This window comes from Anneissia japonica, unplaced genomic scaffold (genome assembly GCF_011630105.1).
Source record: "Anneissia japonica isolate Jap-2015-1 unplaced genomic scaffold, ASM1163010v1 scaffold4058_len632159_cov189, whole genome shotgun sequence".
NCBI classification, from domain to species: domain Eukaryota; kingdom Metazoa; phylum Echinodermata; class Crinoidea; order Comatulida; family Comatulidae; genus Anneissia; species Anneissia japonica.
Window position 1 is genome coordinate 93,714 of NW_022735300.1, and position 19,233 is coordinate 112,946.

At 32.7% G+C, this 19,233-nt stretch overlaps 2 protein-coding genes across 8 annotated transcripts in view; both read right to left on the reverse strand.

The window, feature by feature from the left end:
• The window catches only part of LOC117116550 (rho-associated protein kinase 1-like), a 73,071-nt gene extending 71,686 nt beyond the window's left edge, over positions 1–1,385 (reverse strand). For 6 of the 7 annotated variants that reach the window (XM_033260613.1, XM_033260614.1, XM_033260611.1 and 3 more), the window contains exon 1: positions 1,172–1,385. The gene's annotated coding sequence lies outside the window, so the exon portion shown is untranslated. The remainder of the gene's footprint in view (positions 1–1,171) is intronic. The other variant, XM_033260612.1, reaches the window with a different exon arrangement.
• A 2,935-nt stretch (positions 1,386–4,320) lies between these two features.
• LOC117116535 (C2 domain-containing protein 5-like) overlaps positions 4,321–19,233 on the reverse strand; it is a gene marked incomplete at its 5' end in the record, with an annotated part of 51,219 nt that continues 36,306 nt past the window's right edge. Inside the window, 13 exon segments of the mRNA XM_033260593.1 lie at positions 4,321–7,919; positions 8,409–8,555; positions 9,560–9,682; positions 10,454–10,497; positions 10,985–11,074; positions 11,321–11,381; positions 11,612–11,701; positions 11,797–11,877; positions 12,117–12,178; positions 13,418–13,478; positions 15,349–15,453; positions 17,301–17,402; positions 18,827–18,889. Of these exon segments, the coding sequence (XP_033116484.1) occupies positions 7,788–7,919; positions 8,409–8,555; positions 9,560–9,682; positions 10,454–10,497; positions 10,985–11,074; positions 11,321–11,381; positions 11,612–11,701; positions 11,797–11,877; positions 12,117–12,178; positions 13,418–13,478; positions 15,349–15,453; positions 17,301–17,402; positions 18,827–18,889 (1,161 nt within the window).

Sequence of the window (19,233 nt, forward strand, 5' to 3'; positions counted from 1 at the left end):
TTTGTTAAATTATTTATTATATATAAGTTTAACAAATAGTACAAAAATAAAAAGTATATAAATTACAAAACCATAGCAAATACTGTATAATAACATAGGCCTAACACCTGTCTCTTATACACATCTATTTATTATTCATGCAAAATCGTATTAAAAATGTAATAACTTGATTATTTTTTACATTTGGTTTGCGGCGTATTTCAATTAACTTATTCGTTATTTGTACTATTTTGTTAAATTATTTAATTAAATTCTATTTATTATATATCATTATATATAATAAATGATAAGAATGTATGGAGTTTTTTTTTTTTACTATCTGGCAAGCCGACTGAATTAGACAGATGACTATAAACAATAAATTTAAATGTGTTAGGCCTATGTCAATATACAGTATTTACTATGGTTTTGTAATTATATACTTTTTACTTTTGTACTATTTGTTAAACTTATATATAATAAATGATAAGAATGTATGGAGTTTTTTTTTTTACTATCTGGCAAGCTGACTGAGCAAATACTCACAAAATTTAAATTAAAACGAAAGAACAAGTAAACAAATTGAAATACGTCCAAAAAATATTTAATAAATCAGTGCAAAAACCGAGTATTAAATAAATTGAAATAATTGAGTAAATAAACTGAAATACATCCCAAACAACAGTACAGTACCAAGAACGAATAAGTTAATTGAAATACGCCGCAATTAACACACTAGGCCTACATTCACTGAGAGACGCGCTTGGCGTTCCATAGAAATGACCGGCGGCTCAACTTGTCGGCGGCTCAACCGGTCATAATCCATAGGCATAGGAGGAAGATGGAAGGTCTAGGCTAGGCTACTCTCAGGCCAGGGCCTAGCTACAGGCTAGGCCTTCCAGCCTACTGCTTAACGCTTAGGCCCCTAACCTAGGCCCTACTTTATTTTAAAAACTCGTTGCAATGTCTACCCTCGAGTAAAGAATAAAGATCACAACCACTAATAAATACCACAACAAATATCAAAATTCCCAAAAGCTACATACATCAAAAATGCGAATAAAACTGCCGAAACAGAAAAGGGTGTCTAACGCAGAGAGGCCCTTTCAACAAGGGCCTGGCAAGCACAGGTTAAGACACGGGAGCCTCAAGCGTGTTAACCAATCTCCCTACCTAGCCTAGGCCTACCTACCTGTCGACAGGCTTCAAATTCCAGAGCCCCGACGTTCCTAAAATATATTTTAGACGGCTAATCACCTCCTTTTAATAACTTCAGGTAAAAATATAACCATGTTACTATCGAAGGTAAGTTGTTAATTCCAGAATAATGATTAAAGTTCCAAATAAAACATCATTGTATCAACTTCCAACATGAACATGGCTGAACTTTGCAAACTGTGTGTATCATTTTTGTACCGGAAGTTCCCATCATGCTCTCTGAAAAGTTTGACAGTGCAAAAAAAAAAAAAGACAACAGATAATAGAAAAGATTTCTATTCTATAGAGTTAAAAAAGAAATGCAAACATTTAGGAAATACAAAACTAAGACATTATAGAAGAAAAGAATATTCAAAATCAGATAAGAGCAAAAGTCATAAGCCATATAAATTCATCTTTTTAGTATGCATAGAGGGCGCTAATATATTTAAAATTGACGTGAGGCGGCATTTGATTTTGCAAAAATAATAATTGCGCGTCAGATCGGGAATAAAGTTTGTAGTAGGCCTATCGTTTTTATGGAATATGTTAATACAAACAATGCAATTTAATAACTAAAACATGTTATTTTGTCTGCTAGTTTTGTTTCAATTATCTTTTTATATAGGCCTATCTGATCTTGTGTAGGCATATAGGCCTATTTATAACTTTGATTGGACACTCCGGAAATTTCCATCAATCTGAACAACTAGGTTCTTTTAAATCCTATATTAGAACAAATTCTCACGATGCGTTTTAATTTAAGGCTATGTTAGTCTCGAAAAATCCCAGCTAACAATTTTATTTATATAAGGTTGCAGCTCAGTGTTCCAACCGGATCATAGCCTATGTGAACCATAAATACGTATATACCAACCTTGAGGTCGGGGGTTCAAAACACTCGCTGTGCACGTCGCCTGCGTCCTTGGACAAGGCACTTTCTCTCTCCACCCAGGGGTACAAGTGGGTCCCTACAATATGCGCTATATAAGTCGACAATTATTATTATAACGTTTACGTTCGTGAATGTTGCAATAATCTTTTGACAATTAAACAGATACTTCTTTAAAACATATCAAATTCAGTGTAGGCATTGTTATTAATAGGTTTAAGCATATCAAAGCTTACTTTTAAATCGCAAACAATTAATTCACATATATATATATAATTCATATATATATATATATAATTCATATTCAATCGGTGTTGTTGATGTGGATCCACGTATGTCTCATCGTAAGAATAAATCAGTAGGTAGACGCAGGCAAAATAACCTGCTACGATACTTTTACTTTGAAAAATTTTATTTGCGAAACTCTTAATTTGTTCATATTCTGCCTCTCTAGGTACAAATAATATTTATCTCAGAGGAATGAGGGTTCATTTTATAGGACGCTGCATTCACTAATATTAGGTCTTACCTAGCATTAAATGTCTATTTTAAATTCAATTTCACCATAACGAACAATTATTATGGTAAAAATTACTGTCAGTGCACAAAAAACTTTCTATACTATACTGAGGTTCTTTGATTTTATAAATTTTCGTGTGATCGATCTTATTAAACAAAATAATTGGAAACTTCTTGATGAACGTAGAGATTACGCCCTAACATGTTTATGTATAGGACTAAATGTTATTGCACCTCCTTTCTGATTATTGTTGACCAACATGGATATTCTACGAGATAGGTCTATGTTCACTCGCTTAACGTTATCCCCAAACTGATTTGTAATGAATGCCTCTTTAAAAATCGCTGGAGCGAAAGTATGGGTGATGTAATTAAGCCTTACATTGAACGGTAATTCCTGGCCCCGAAACCTTGTCTCTGAAATACCGGGGTCGGTGTCCAGCGGGGGTTAGTTTTCGACCAAAGTTTTTACTATTTGTATTTTACATTTTGTTCTGGTTGCCTTATTGTTTGTTTTTGTTGTACAGTGTTTCTGAGGGACTAGGGTATATTGTAAAACAGCGTTTAGATCTCGTCTGTATATGTTATCCTGCTTAAAGATGTTTTAAAAAAAATAAAATAAAAAAATATTTAATGCAACATTTACTTCGCGCTATGCATCCACCGGAAGTAGGTATAAAAGTTGGTAGATAGATAGATAGATTGATTCTATTATTATTTCTCTGAAAATACAATTGAATGCATTTGAGAATGTACAAAGCATTAATAATAGACATATTTATCCTGCATACATTCAGTGAAGTGTCATTACCAGTAGCCTAAGCACCCAAATCATCTTAAAAACTTCATTCCAGATATGGATGGAACTGTGAATCGAAACTCATGCATTCGCCAAATGCATGAATATGATAATCACAGAGACACAAATTTGCATCTCCAACCGCAACGCTAATCGCGAAACGCTAGCTAACATTTTTTATTAGTTCTGGTGTTTTTTTTTCCCCGTTTCTTTATATTTTATTACGTTTTGTCTCAGATTTTTTAATATCCTGCTTCTCCAGGTAATACTAATAATTGTAAACTAGGGATCGAGGTTCGTTGTTATCTCAAGAAATAAAATCAATAAACGGGGCAAAGCAATGAAACACTTATAATACAACACCTTACTCACAAATATAAGTTCTTACCTTCGTGCATCACAAATACTGTTTTTTATCAATATTATTTTATGAATCCTTTATTTTTAATTTCAACATAGCGTACAATTGTGAAGGTGAAACGTGAGTTTGGATTTAAAAAAAAAACAACAAAACAGAACACTGTCATTACTAAAAACATCTCCAATATTGAGGTGTCTTTGAAAATAATAAACATTGTTGTACGTCTTCTAAGATAGAAACTTCGAAAATTAAAACATTTATTCATGATGTTGTTGTTGCTGTTCTTTTGTTTGTTTGAGTGTGTACAAAGAAAAGACATCAATTATCCCTGTATTATTAAGTTACAAGTGAATGCCAAAATCATCTTGCGCCCAGATTTCATTTCGGAGTGGGAAAACCTTCAGGCAAAAAAATAAATAAAATAAAATAAAATATATCTCCATTATCGTCGTTGCCGCCACCACCGTCGTTGTCATCATCACCATCCTCATAATTAACCTACTTCACCAAATTAAAAATTATACACTTGATCATTAAATTTACAAAAATATGAACCACTAACCCAAACTGATATTATTTTAGACACATTAAATAAAACTTTATTGTAATTCAACAACAGTAGGCCTATTCAAATGACAGTAATTTAAGAACATTCATTGAATAGTTGAACATTATACATGTGTTTGCCAAGTCAATATTTGATCAAACCCTGTCTGAGGAAAGAAGTACTACTATTTGCCAAAGCCATGTCCACACTATCAATTTTTATTTGACAAAAAAAATGTGACATTGGTCGCTAAATATGGTCGTGATGACATCACATCATGGACATATATAGACACATCATGACTATATATGGGCATACAAGAGTTTTTTGTAAGAAAATGTAATAGTCTGGACAGAGCTTAAAGCTACGTTCACATCAAGCCCGGAATCCGGAGAAAAAATTGTGAAAAATGGGTTCAGTGGTAAAGAATAGGACTGTTCACATAAAATTCATACGATTTTCAATTCGGACTCCGGATCTGAGAGCCATTTGTATCCTGAAATCGTGCGTTTTTATTTTCTTGGACCAATCAACAACAAGCTTGCTTGGTTCAAACCAATCGAACGCATACGTACTTTACCCAACAACCGTGTCCCATGCGCGATGTGAACACAGCGTTCAAAATACGTAGCAACTCACAATTTTTTGTCCGGGCTCTGGACCGGTCCGGGCTTGATGTGAACGTAGCTTTAAGCCGGGCACTCACCGGGCACAATTCTATAAAGAACGCAATGTGGCGACGCACATGCAACGGATCGTTGTCTTCTAGTGTTCACAGGGAGCGGAGTTGGATTCGTCATACAACACAGTTGCCGGCTTAACAGTCATAGGGAGAGGCGGCACATCTGAAACACGATTGTGTATGACTGAATGATAGTGTACTGTATAACATTACCGTGAGTTAGCGGCAAAGACACTAAAGTACTTGTATATCAATCACACAGATGCGAGCGTACTACAGCAGTTACATACACCTTGATTTGAATGTTTCGTACATACTGTTAAATTGAGTAAACATTCATCACATTATCTGAAACAACTTATAAAGTAACATTTAAAATTATATAATTATTGCATTATCATCAAATATACATCAATTTTCTGAAGTGTCAGTCTCCCTCAATGTCATTTTTGCATGTACAGAAATTCTAAAAATCACCCAGTGCATCTGGAATGTACCTTTACGCTAAGGCCTGCCCCTGGAATATTGTTGCTATGATTCCACAAAATGACAGTTTCAAAAAATACGCAAACAAGTGCGTTGGTAATACAACACGTGTGCTTGTTAGAAAGGCGCGTATTCATGGCCATGTTCTGATTGGTAAGTTGTAAATTTTGATTGACACTCCAGAAAGATGCAATAGGTCACATGCTCCATTGCAACTAGATAGGTCAGGATATTAACATTTTCAACAGGCAAAGGATGAATATCAACTAAAAATTTACAGATGTGGGATTACTACTTTAATAACCAACATGATAAAGATGGAAGAGGAAGTTGAAAGACTTTAACCACTTCTTTAAAAAAAAAATAACAAAAATCAAGAATATAAAGCATTCATTATCCAATCGATAGTGTTTTTATAACCTCATGTAGGCCTGTCAGGCTTATATATTTTTTGACATTTAAAGCTGATAATGATTGGCTAATTTTGGTCACACATTCAAGTATAACTAATAATATTTGATTTCAAACTTTTCTTTGTTATTGCGTTTATACATATTTGTATAGAGTATTGGGCCATTGCAAGTTATAACTGTATGATGAAAATTATCACAGTCTCAGCACACATCCCACAATATTGAACAGTTTATAGACATGATCAATTACAATATGTATAAAACAATTATTTAAAAACAAATTAATGTTTATGTGCTATAAAATCATGTTCACTGTTTACAACAATATGTTTGCAACTTCTTTTCATGCTTGTATAATAAAGCTCAAGCACACTCAACACAAATTCATGGAAACATACTTGTTCAAGTAAAATAATATACAGAAATAATATGCCAGAAAAAAATAATAAAATAAACCCAGCCCTGATTCTCAATATTCTATAAAAGAATTATTTAAAAACAAATTAATTAATGCTTATGTGATATGATGATGAAATCATATTCACTGTTTACAACAATATGTTTGCAACTTCTTTTCATGTTTATATAATAAAGCTCAAGCACACTTAACAAAAATTCATGGAAACATACTTGTTCAAGTAAAATAATATACAGAAATAATATGCCAGAAAAAAAAAATAAATAAATAAACCCAGCCCTGATTCTCAATATTCTATATTTTTGGGATTTGTTTTTACTGTTCTCTGTTAGGACCATTGTGTGGGAACTTGAAATAAAGAGAAAATTAATCCATTTATCATCGCAACCCAACAATAAGACAACTGATCTACCAGACAGCATAAAACCTGCTGAAATAATATCATTTTAAAGGACATACTGTAAAGAGTACACACATATGCAGCAATACTTAAGTTTGTTAAAAAATCGTCCATGGTCCAACAGCTCTGGCCAAACTATAAAATTTTCTTAGACAAAAAACTTTTGTACGCCCATATATAGTCATGATGTGCCTATATGGTAATGATGTGATGTCATCATGACCGTATTTGGGCATGTCACATATTTTTGTCATAAAATTTGATAGTCTAGTCTAGGCTTTATAGAGATATAAACAGAGATAAAATATCTTGAAGAAGCAATGTGTCAAGAATTGGTCTCAAACTCACACCCATTTGGCTTCAAGGTTTATATGCTGTATAAGAATACGCAACAAAACATTGGAAGAAACTGTACAAAATGGATGGATAAGCCCTACTAAACCTTAAAAAAAACCATTACAGGCATTATCAAAATATGTAGAGTAATTAGTAACATCTCTTCCAAATTTTATTTTAACCTCCTTGCTAGTACATATCATACAGTACTCCAAATAAAGACAAACAATCCAATGTTTTTCTAATTGCTTACTTTTAACGCCCATGTTTCACACTATTGTTTACTATTGTTAATCTTTATTTGTTTTAAAACAAAACATTGGAAAAAACTGTACAAATGGATGGATAAGGTTCCTAATAAATATAAGATAAACCTCACTGGCCTAATTCAATAAATTTGTAGTGGAGTTGAATAGCTTAGTGGTTAAGATGCTTGCCTTCTAATTCCAGGATTCTGGGTTCAATTCCTGTGATAGCAGGACTTATTCTCAATAAATCTCACAACCAAACACAACTCCACTTGTCTTCTTACTTCCAAAAATTCCTAGGTTCGATTCATAACAACAAAAAATAAAAAGGAGAATGAACAGTGATGGTTAAAAAAAAAGGAAATTTATAAGAGAAAAAGCATTAAAAGAAAGACAGAACTCCAAAACAGTGGAACTTGCATAATAATTTCAAAGTTACATATTTATATAATTTGTCTTTGTAAAGTGATCGCCATCATCTGAACTACATATACAGAATGTAGCACTTTATCATGATTCGCTCTGAGGAATGTTGCGAGGCGATGAACCTTGAGATTCTCCAACGCGCTGGCCAATATACATCACATCACTATCGTATTGCACATGTACTGCATCTCCACTAACGTTGACCAAACACTGGCACTGCAAGGAAAGTAAATATATGTTAAAATAATGACAATAACAGATAGTAATAATTATATTAGAAATGATGATTTTTCCAATACCAGAAACCCCAGCTTACGATCTTAATATAAAATGTTCGTGATATAAATATACCAGTAATAATGAATAACAACAGTCATAGTCAATTTGTTTTACTATTTCAACAGTTTATATTTCACTTACAACATTTTTAATTTTTAATGTACATTATGTATATTTAAAATGCACTACTGCATATACTGATGTAACATCGAAAAAAAATTTGCTGCAACTGTTAAACACAGAGAAATAATAACAATAATAATAAAATTATTGAAAATAATGGTTGCAAAATATTAACAGCACCTAGAATAACTACTTTCTAAAATAGGGCTTTATTTTTATCTTGAGTTTGATCATTATACAAAAATGTAATGCAGGAGTATATAGGTTAAGAGAAAACATACCATAATTTCATAACTAAATTACCTGATTTTTATGCGGATTTTCCATTAAAATACAATCTATCATAGTATACACAACAAGAGCATTTCCACCTAAAGCTGCAACATGTGATCTCACCATCGCATTCACCTCTGTGATAAAATGATGCATAAATCCATTTACACCTCCACCCTAGAAAAAAAGCATCACTCGAGATAAATGTGTACCTCATTCTAAAGAAATTAAGGATAGCCCAAGGCAATTCAATCACAGGTAAAGTACTTAATATATTGTTTGAGAAAAGAGTATTGCCACATTGAGATTAAAACCACAGACTATAGAATAGCAAAAGGTCTGACACAAAAAAATTACTACCAAGGGATACAGGGGCACTCTACTCGAATTTGGATAGAGTTAAAAATTTGGAAAAGGCGTTCTTTATATGTTACTTTTGATACAAACAACTTTCAGTGTATATCTCCTTTTTGAATGACACCCACTGAATGGTAATACTTTTTGAGATAGGATTCCGTTTCCAGGAAATCCCAACATTCGGACCTCTAGCTATTCTACACTCTTTCTTAAAACCCAAGACCCTCTGATTACTTTTGTCTGCAATAATAGGCTGATATTCTCAGTTGAGCTTTCCCCTCAAGGTAGTATTTTTCCTCAAGGTATTGCATGATACACAATTAACTGATAAAATATATTTTCTTTTATCATCATAAGATCGTAACTAGGGTTCTTGGGTTCAAATCATGATGAGTAAAAATTAAGTAAAGTCCTGTCCAAATATGTTCATGATGACATCACATCATGACCATATATGATTATATATGGGCATACAACAATTTTTGTCAAAGGAAATTTGATAATCTGGACAGAACTTATGATATGTCTAGACTAAAATAACTTTTAATGAAATTTTGGTTTTATTTTACAAATACTGTACTAAAATTATTCAGCTAAAATCATAATTTTCATTTACATTACAACAAAACCAACAACCAAAATAATTAGACATTTATAAAAAGGCTATACAAACATTTAACATTTAAACAAGCATACACAACAAAACAAATAGTTTGTAATTATTTTCTTTACTCTTTGTTTATACTGCAGATACATTAAATACTTGTATGTGTGTTGTAAAAGTGGCACAGTTAATACAAATAGAAAGGAAAAAACCAAATCACCTGTGTTAATGATGTTGATTCACGGATGAAAAAGATGTTGATGTTGCCAAGGTACTCGTCAATATGTGCTCCTGGTATGTTGGGTAACGGTGTCAACTGCACTTCAGGGTACACAGACATTTCCTGAATTAAAAAAGTATATATATTTAACAAAAAACAAATCTTACCACCACTATATTACATGGGCCATGAGGAAACTTCACCATTTACCAATTTTCAATTTTTGAACCAGGTTTTGCCGATCTCTTCTTATCTCTATTAATTACTGCTTCAGGCAATTTTGTAACAAGATTAACAGTGAGGCTCATTAGTTGTGAATAGTTCATAAGAAGACTAGCACAATTAAACCAAAAACGATGTTGTAACTTCTAACATAAGTCATTGATTTTTAAAATTCAAAAGCATATCTATTATGATTTTTATCTGGAATTATAGGGCTCTAAGGTAATAAAAATGCCAAATTTATTTGAACAACAGGTTTTTAAAATTCTCCAGGATGGTTTTTAAATACTATACTGGTAATTTAATGAGAAACAGCAATGCATGCTGTGATAATGACTCTTAAGTAGAGGTATTCTTCTTTGATGTTTAATTGGATTATTGAGATAAGATTCTGGCAAAACCTGGTTCACCAACCTGTCTGAATGCCCTTTTAAAGGGTTTGCTGGTAAATGGGATAGTAACAGCATGCTGTTAGTTGTTGAAATAAATCTTGACCTATTAAATGATTTAAACCCACGACCCTAAATTTGGAAGGCACACACCTTAACCAACCTGCCATAGGTCCACTCCTTTTGGCAAATATGAAAGGACATTATTAAATTCATATTATTGTTAAACTGCCTATAGACTGACTTAAATAAGGTTTATAATTTATTACAAATTTTGTGTTACCTTTATCTGAAGTTTTTTGTCTAATTTTGTAGCAGACTTTACACCTGAAAACAAAAAAAATGTGTATGTAAATGATGTGATGTATAAATTATGGATTTTTGGTTGATTCTTGTCTGCTCTCCATTACAATGACAAAAGACAATTTTTACCTGGTGACTGAAAAAAAAAATGCTTAGGAGGGGAAAGTACAGTTTATTAGAGACAAAAGAAAATAGGGAAGGAGGAGGCAAGGTTAAATTCGCAGTATGCTGCTAAACATATTAATGTAAATAAACAATAATTCACATTTAGTATATATTTTCATTCTGTTCATCTAGCAAACTGATATACAAGCACTAGTGTGTACTATAATTATTGTAATATGGGGTTTATATCACAATATATATTGCGAGGTCCAAAATTGATAGGATATGATTATGCCCTCAATTTTACTTTTATTTAGGTAAGTGGTGAGGCAGAGATATATGTTTCACAACCACAGCATATCACAGGTACAAAAAGCTTTAGCATGTGCATTAGGCTGACAGTTACCTTTGACTGGGGTCTGTGACTGCTGGGGTGAGGGTGGGGATAACTCCTCTATTGCAAACATCAAATCAGCATCAGCTGAATTTCTTGGGCCTAGGAAAAAGGGAACAAAACATTTACACATTATCAGCATTCTTTGCAGAAGAATTTAAGTAATGTTTTAAACACACTATACATTCAAACACTCCTTATGTCGTTCCCTGGATGAACCACTGAATTGAGCAAACTGTATTTCATTATAATTAAAATGAGATCAGATAAAACAAATGTACACTAAATATTAATCTATTGTATGCTCTAAATACATGTTATAATGCATTTTTTAAATGAAATTCCTACCTTTCTTTTTTGGAGTTGATTTTGAGTCGGCTACTTCTAATAATGCCGCTGTCACCCATATCTAACAAGGTATTTTGTGTACAATTTAAAAACATTAGATAATAATACTGTAACATGTTAACATTATTAATGCATCATGTGACATCTATCATATGATGTCAATCAAAGTGACACCTTTCATGTGCTGATATACATAATGTGACAATAAATGTGGCACACTGTGTGATATACATCACCACACAAATGACACATAAATGATTTATATCATGTGACATCTATCATGTGATATACCTGAATGATTTCATCTTCTGGAAGAGCGACATCGAATTGCAACGAACACAAACAACAAGGATATAATGCCCTAAGTTTGAAGCAAAGGCTCTGAAAGTGAAAAAAAATGTTATGATAATAAGAAAAAAACCTATCAAAATTAACAAAACTATGTAGATGTTTTTAATGTGCAAGTCAAAGGTTACCTCAAGAAGATTTTCAAATATCCGTGACAAGTTCTGATTGGATGGTTGCTTCATGCTCTGTCGCCACACAAGATTCACAGTCTAGTAATAACAATTATGACAGTCTTATTTCGACAATAACAATTTACAAAAAAAAAAAAAAAATTATTGTAATATACCAAACATTCATAATTAATTGTAAATAATGATTTTATTGATATTATTTTTCAAAAATTAACTTTCTAAACTTTCATCAAATTGTTGTAATGTTATTTTTAACATTATTTTTGTTTTTTGACTATGATTTAAATTGAGTATTAAAGAAACATCAAAAATATTACCTGTACTTGTTTTGTCAAATTGAGATCTCCTGGCATTTTTTCAGTACTACAACTAAAGAAGCCTGTAAGAAAGACAATTGTTGTAAACAACATAACGTAACAAACTACATATTGTCGATATGTAACATAACAATGTCAATAGTCAGTATTAAGCTATTTTCACATCAAAGCCCGGTTCCGGTCCGGTGCCCGGACAAAAAATCGTGCAAAATGAGTTCCGCGGTAAAGAATAGGACAGTTCACATTTATTTTGTACAATTTCCAATCCGGTGTCCGGATCTTGAGAGATGGATCTGAGAGTCATTTGTATCGTGAACGTTTTTTTTGTTAGACCAATCAACAACAAGCATAAATGACCTCTTTATGTAACTTTAGGTTTATTTATTTATTAAGGTATAACACAAAAAACAAAACAACAGACAAAGGCTGAAAACGTTTGTTTACAATCAACAAATAAAGACAACATAGGAAAACAAGTCAGGTGGAAAAATACATATCGAAATATCAAAACATTCAAATAATTCCAGTAGAAAAGTTAAAAATTTATATCATATTACAAAAATAAATATAAATATATAAATATACACCATATTATTTTAATTAAATTTCAAAAACGTCAATTAATTCAAAATTAAAAATACATATAGAAATATCAAAACATTCAAATAATTACATTAGAAAAGTTAAAAATTAATTTTATTGAACTCAATAGCTGGGCTAGTGTGGCTACTACTCATATGAGGCTTGTCATTCCAAAACCAGTGTACAGTCGTTAATTGCTAAAACTGAGCAATTAGCATGAGAATGTGGTAGTATTGTATACTTTAGTATAGAGAAGCTGTAACATTTTTCTCTCATAACTTTGCCAATAGTAAATCAATTTCACTATATGATCCATAATTTTAAGCTTTTAATGTATAAATTAAGAATACATTAAAAAGTCAATATTCACTGATGCTGGTTTTGGGATGGCAAGACTCATACCCCTTTTACACTGCCAAAGGCAGAATCAACCCGGGTTATTTCCGGAGTAATCCCGGGTGCATTTCTCATTTACATCGAACAATACATGCAATAGGCGCTAGGTAAGGCCTAATTCCGGAATCAAATTCGGTGCTGTTTACACTGGCGACTCCGGAATGCACCCGGATTGTCCTACGCTGAATGTGTCCCGCACGTCCCTTCCGGAATTTTTGGCAACCCTAGTAGGACTTTTTGACGTTTACACTATAACACAATTTTTCTTGCAGTGTAAAAGGGGTATCATATTTTAATTTGTCTGTTTTTTTGTTGGGTACCACCTGCTGGCAGGTCTGGTTCTAGCAGGGCATCAGCAATTTCCTTGTTATCAGCATCATCAATCTATAAAATAAAATCAACAAGGGGGATAAAAGTTTTGGATAAAAAAAAAAACTCAAAAATGTGAGAGCCTAGTAGCATTCCTGAATGTTACAGCACACCCTGGTTCAAGACCAAGCTAGGATTTCATTTCTTTTTTCTGTCTGTACATCATTTCTATTGCAAACAAATATTTATTTTCATTTTCTTGCAATTACAGATAATTAAAGATAGACTCCATTTGCATTTGAATTTGGATCTGATCCCTCAGCTTAGTCTGAATATATTTAGGCCAGTTAAAGGTCAATATATGCATCCATCTGGTTATAATGGCTAGTTTTCTTCTTCCCTTGTGTTTTAACGGTAGCCAATCATTATTTGCAATAGGCTAAAGGGTCATTTACAAATCAATGTTATTCAATTTGAATAAGGCTATAGCTATATTATTAATTATAATTTAATAGTCAGAAGGAGACTGTAAATGATTATTGAGCTGAAGGTTATACAACCAATCATGTATGAACCGAAAGGTCCACTGATTAATCTCAGATAAGAAAGTATAATACATACTCCAAGTATTGAAATACACGCCATCGTGTTGGGATTCAATATTTCGACATTAATTATGTCATCATCAGGAACTTTCATCATTCCTGATGATGACATAATTAATGTCGAAATATTGAATCCCAACACGATGGCGTGTATTTCAATACTTGGAGTATGTATTATACTTTCCAATCATGTATGGTGTTACAAAACATGCTGTCCTTATTGTTACCAGAACCAGCATCACTAGTTATAAATGGACGTGCAGGAAATTTTTTTACACATACACTAGAGATGATTCCCAACAAACATTCATCGCCCCTTTTTTTAAGTTGGACCCCAGGGTGCTGCTAATGCACTACGCTGCACTGAGGATAGACAATGTCATTTACTGTAATTTGAGATAAGGAACCTTGGTACTAATTGATTCACCCAATAAGTACTTGAGAAATGCTAAAATGCTATATGATAAATTGTATGATATGTACTGGTGAAGACAAGGAGGACACATTCTATCACATATCTATGATGATATCATATTGGACCACAACACTAAGAAGGGGGGGGGCTCATCGACGTCGCAGCGATGCACTTCGACCTCAACAACACAGAGGTGACGTCAGACCAGACTGGCGATAACATCACCAGTCTACTTGAGAAAGCGAACGGATCGTTCGCGAAACGTAGTGTGAGTACTATTGTTTTGTTTTTCTTGCTGGATCAACACAAATGAAAATTTCATACAAATTATATTTGGATCCAAATGAATTTATTTCAAAAAATGTTGGGATAGTTTTCTAATTGAATACCATATAAGAAGATACATTAATAATATGTCAAGTTTAAAATTCAAGTCTGTTTTCTCTATATAATGTTCATGTTAAACAAGCCAAAAACAGTTCATGTTGAATGCCAAAGATGTTAGACTCAGGAGTGTGGATAGGGGAAAAGATCCCACATCATCCCTGCACAAATTTAAGAATAGGCACCTCGACATTAGATGACCATGACTGTAAATATACTATTTAAGCAGTGTTACCCAACTAAATGATTGACTTCTTCCACAACAGGGGGTCCAGTTTTCCATCCTGTACCCTCCGGATCCCGGTCTATATAATGTGTACATGGGCCACATTGCACACAGGACGAACAACCTAAACAAGAGCAGCGTCTGAAATTGAGCCAGGGACCAAACACCTTAAAGAATCTCCACAGTTCTTCACACACACACAACAGCTCCTACTGTACCAGTTTACAGTCAATGAGAAAGCTGTTCTTTTAAATACGGTTGAGTCGGAAAGAAAATTCTGAAAGTGCAGGTGTGCAGGTGTGCATGTAGACTTACTTCAAATATGTACGCGTCTCTATATAGTTGTGAATCACCGAGGTCATCAACATCCAATTGACTGTCTGTGTGTTTTGGACTATCTGTTAATTCAGTTGTATGGTCCTGGTGGCAAAAAAAAATGTTTTACAAATTATTTCTGAGATTTTTGATTTCAATCTTATTTAGGAAAAACATGTTTTTCAAATACTTAATGAGCATTTCATTTTCATCAGTGCTACCACCTGAACCTTTCATAAAATTAGCAATTAATTTTCCTTAACAAGCACTGTGGAAAAATGGCAATCAAATGTCAAATTAAAACACATACAATTACACCAGGACTCTACATCAACATTGTATTGAAATTTGTTTGTTTTGTAAGGAAGTGGGGATTGAGGATTAGGAAATAAATCTTTTGTAAGATTTAGATTGGCTTCTGGTATGCTAGGATAGTGTCCTTTACAATATTTTATACATCCTAATAAAGTGGTATTCAGGGGCGGATACAGAGATGTCCGAAAGTGGGAACCAAAAGTGGGGCCGATCGAGACAACACTACCTTGGGGAGACCGGTTTTCTAGATGCCCGAAAATTACCTCCGAGCCATTTTTGGCGATCAATTATTTCTTTTTCTTTCTTTCTTTTTTCTGTTTTTCTTTTTATACTTTCCAAAAGGGTGGGGAAGGGGAAGGGTGAAGTTGCCCCATGTATTGCTTACCAATGTGATCTTGTATTTAATGTTTGAAATCCAGGTCCAGTTCTACTTGTTTTCTTACATAATTTTTAGTTAGTATTTAATTTTATGTTATTCTGCATTACTATTCAGGGGACACCCATATTAAGGTGACAATTTTACATTAAATTAGGAGCAATATATATTTTATACAGTACAGCCAGCCCCTATTAAGGGGACAGGAACACTTTCTGAGTAAGCCAAATGGTCAAGTAACCCCTATTAAAGGGACACTTATTTTTTTTCCCATTGTATCAAAACAACACAGCAGTCTTAAAGTCAGGCTCCGGAGGAAAAAAATGTTTTGATATGTTGCAGAACTGATTTTTCTAAGACAGAAAAAAGTTGTTTGACGAAAAACTGGGGAACGGTGAATGAGATACAGATTTTTTAATATTAATAACTGTCCATTTTTACACCTTATTCCTCCAGTTTTTAAATATTAAAAAATCTGTATCTCATTCACCGTTCCCCAGTTTTTCGTCAAACAACTTTTTTCTGTCTTAGAAAAATCAGTTCTACAACATATCAAAAAATGTTTTTCCTCCGGAGCCTGACTTTAAAATAAGAAAAATTCATTTAACTTTACTATATTGAGACCCTTTGAGCAATAAACCAGAATTTCCACCCCCCACCCCCTGAATTCTTAAAGTGAAAATTGGTATAGTCTTACTGCATGTGATACCCCATATAAACCAATTTTGTAAATTTTGACCCATAACCATGGGGATTCCTTTTTTTTTTGTGTACTTTCATATAGGATTCTAATCTATACCAAAACAAAATACTCCATTCATCCTACTATCCAATAAAAAGCTCAATATTTAAAAAAAAAAATGATACTTGGTCAATAACACTGCATCATGAAATAAGATTGGGAACATATAAAGCTATTGTTGTTTTAAGTACATTTCTGCTGATTTCATATAAATAAATTTTGCATTGCTAATTATTGCTATAAATTAGTTCTAATTCTGCTGTAACTGAATCTTATGTCAATAAAAATTACATTATAAATAATGTATGTTATGGTTAAATGCAAACATGCCAAAATCCCCTATTAAAGGGACAATTTCACATTTTTGGTTAGTGACCCCCGAATAGGGGTATCCCTATTTAGGGGACACCCCTATTAAGGGGATACTTTTTTAAGTCCCGAACGTGTCCCCTTAGTAGGGGGTTCTATTGTAGTCAGGTAACTATACCAAACTCTATGTTACTTCTATAAATAACTTACTGTGGTAGTCAAGTTGTACTGTTCTTTATTTTTAGCAATTGCATCAGAAATCCGTTTTTGAAGACTTGAAATTTTTTTATCATCCTCATCAATATTACCAGTCTGTAGATAATGAAAATAATAGATAATGAATACTATAAAATATATTAGGTAGGCCTATAGCTATTCTCTAGCAAATTGTACATTATAAATTGTGTTATAAGTTAGCTAGAATACATGTTACATGTTATAGACAAGGATGGTTATATTTATGAATTTCATCTTCTTCAATTTAAAACAATTGAATGAAATGAATTATGTTGGTTACATCATGTTTGCTTCTTTTATCTCTGAGCTCAAACTGAGACTAACTGATATAGAACAACAACATTTTAATGAAAAAGTCAAAACATATTCAAGATTAAATTATTTTAAATCCTTTAAAAATGAGTTTAAATTACAAAATTATTCATGATTTATGGACAGATTCTATTATTGAAGTATGTTAACAAAATTTTGATTGGTATTCTAGATTTAGAAATAGAGAAAGGCATATGGAATATAGTAAGCAAAAACAATAGAATATGTAAATTATGCTAAGATCAATGCATAGAAGATGAACTGCATTTTACTTCAGTATGTTTACGTTAAAATGACAATAGGAAAAACTTCCATCTTTCTTTTATATAAAACCCAACTATTTCTAAGTTCCATCGATTAATTTCATCAAATGATTGTAATGTTTTATAAAATTTATCAAAATATCTTTATTTACCTTTATTTAGATTTACTTTCTGCTGTTCTCTAAATGTTGTTTTGTTATGTAAATGGGTCAAAGGCCTAAATACAAATAAATGACCATGGGGTCTTGGAACAAACGAATGACCAATTAGCTCGGAAGACACACAGTTATTCATTACTTCCTTACTTTAAAAATACATTTCATTTTGTTAGTTATCTATGAGAAACATTCTTTTTCCTTTCAAGGTAGATTTATTTAATGTTATTACCCTTGCCTCTCTGAAGGAGAATTAATAATTTTTGCTATTTGTTTGTCAGTTTTTAAGGCTAACACTATCAGTCACATGTAGAATTTCAACAGAAAGAGAAAGAGACAAGCTGATGATCTATTAATACAATTACGAATACATTAATGTTGCTATTTTTTTTGTCAGTTTTTAAGGCTAACACTATCAGTAACATGTTGAATTTCAACAGAAAGAGAAAAGCTGATGATCTATTAATACAATTACGAATATATTAACGTTGCTGATGAATCTGTATAGGTCTTTAAAGAAATTAAATTCTCTAAGAGCATGCAAACATCATGATTTGCAGGAGATGGGTTAGTTTCCATATTTTTGCTTACTCGCAGGAATGTGGAGATCATTCCGATTTCCATTAAGTTCCTGCGACTCACAGCAGACTTCAGTACCCTGTCTCCTGGCTGTCCCAACACATCTCAAGGATAAGGTAAAGTCATTTAGTCATTAGAAACTACAATCCTGAGAAAGGTTACTTTTTGATTATATTCCATGTTTACTAACCTTCCCTGTCAATTTTAACGCTGAAGGGGGAGGAAGAGCACTTATATAAACAGCTGTCCCAGTCTGAAATACAAATGAAAAACTATTATTAATATTCTGTGTAGTAGCAGACAGCAAATACATCTTAAGAATACCACAATAATTTTCAACCGCAATACCATATAGGCAAGGCCTAATGAATTTTATTATAAAACTTGGTACAAAACAGACATGTTTCGGCAAATCCTTCGCCATCTTCAGTGTAACGATTGCTAACATGCAATCTACTATATAAAATTTATTTAAAATACAATGCTTCGCAGTTGTTCACTCCCTTTATTAGTCAACTAATCCTGGTGCCACCCCTGTAAATTACTGTTCTCCAACAGGATAACTACTCACTATATCAGGATTAGAAATTATGGTAT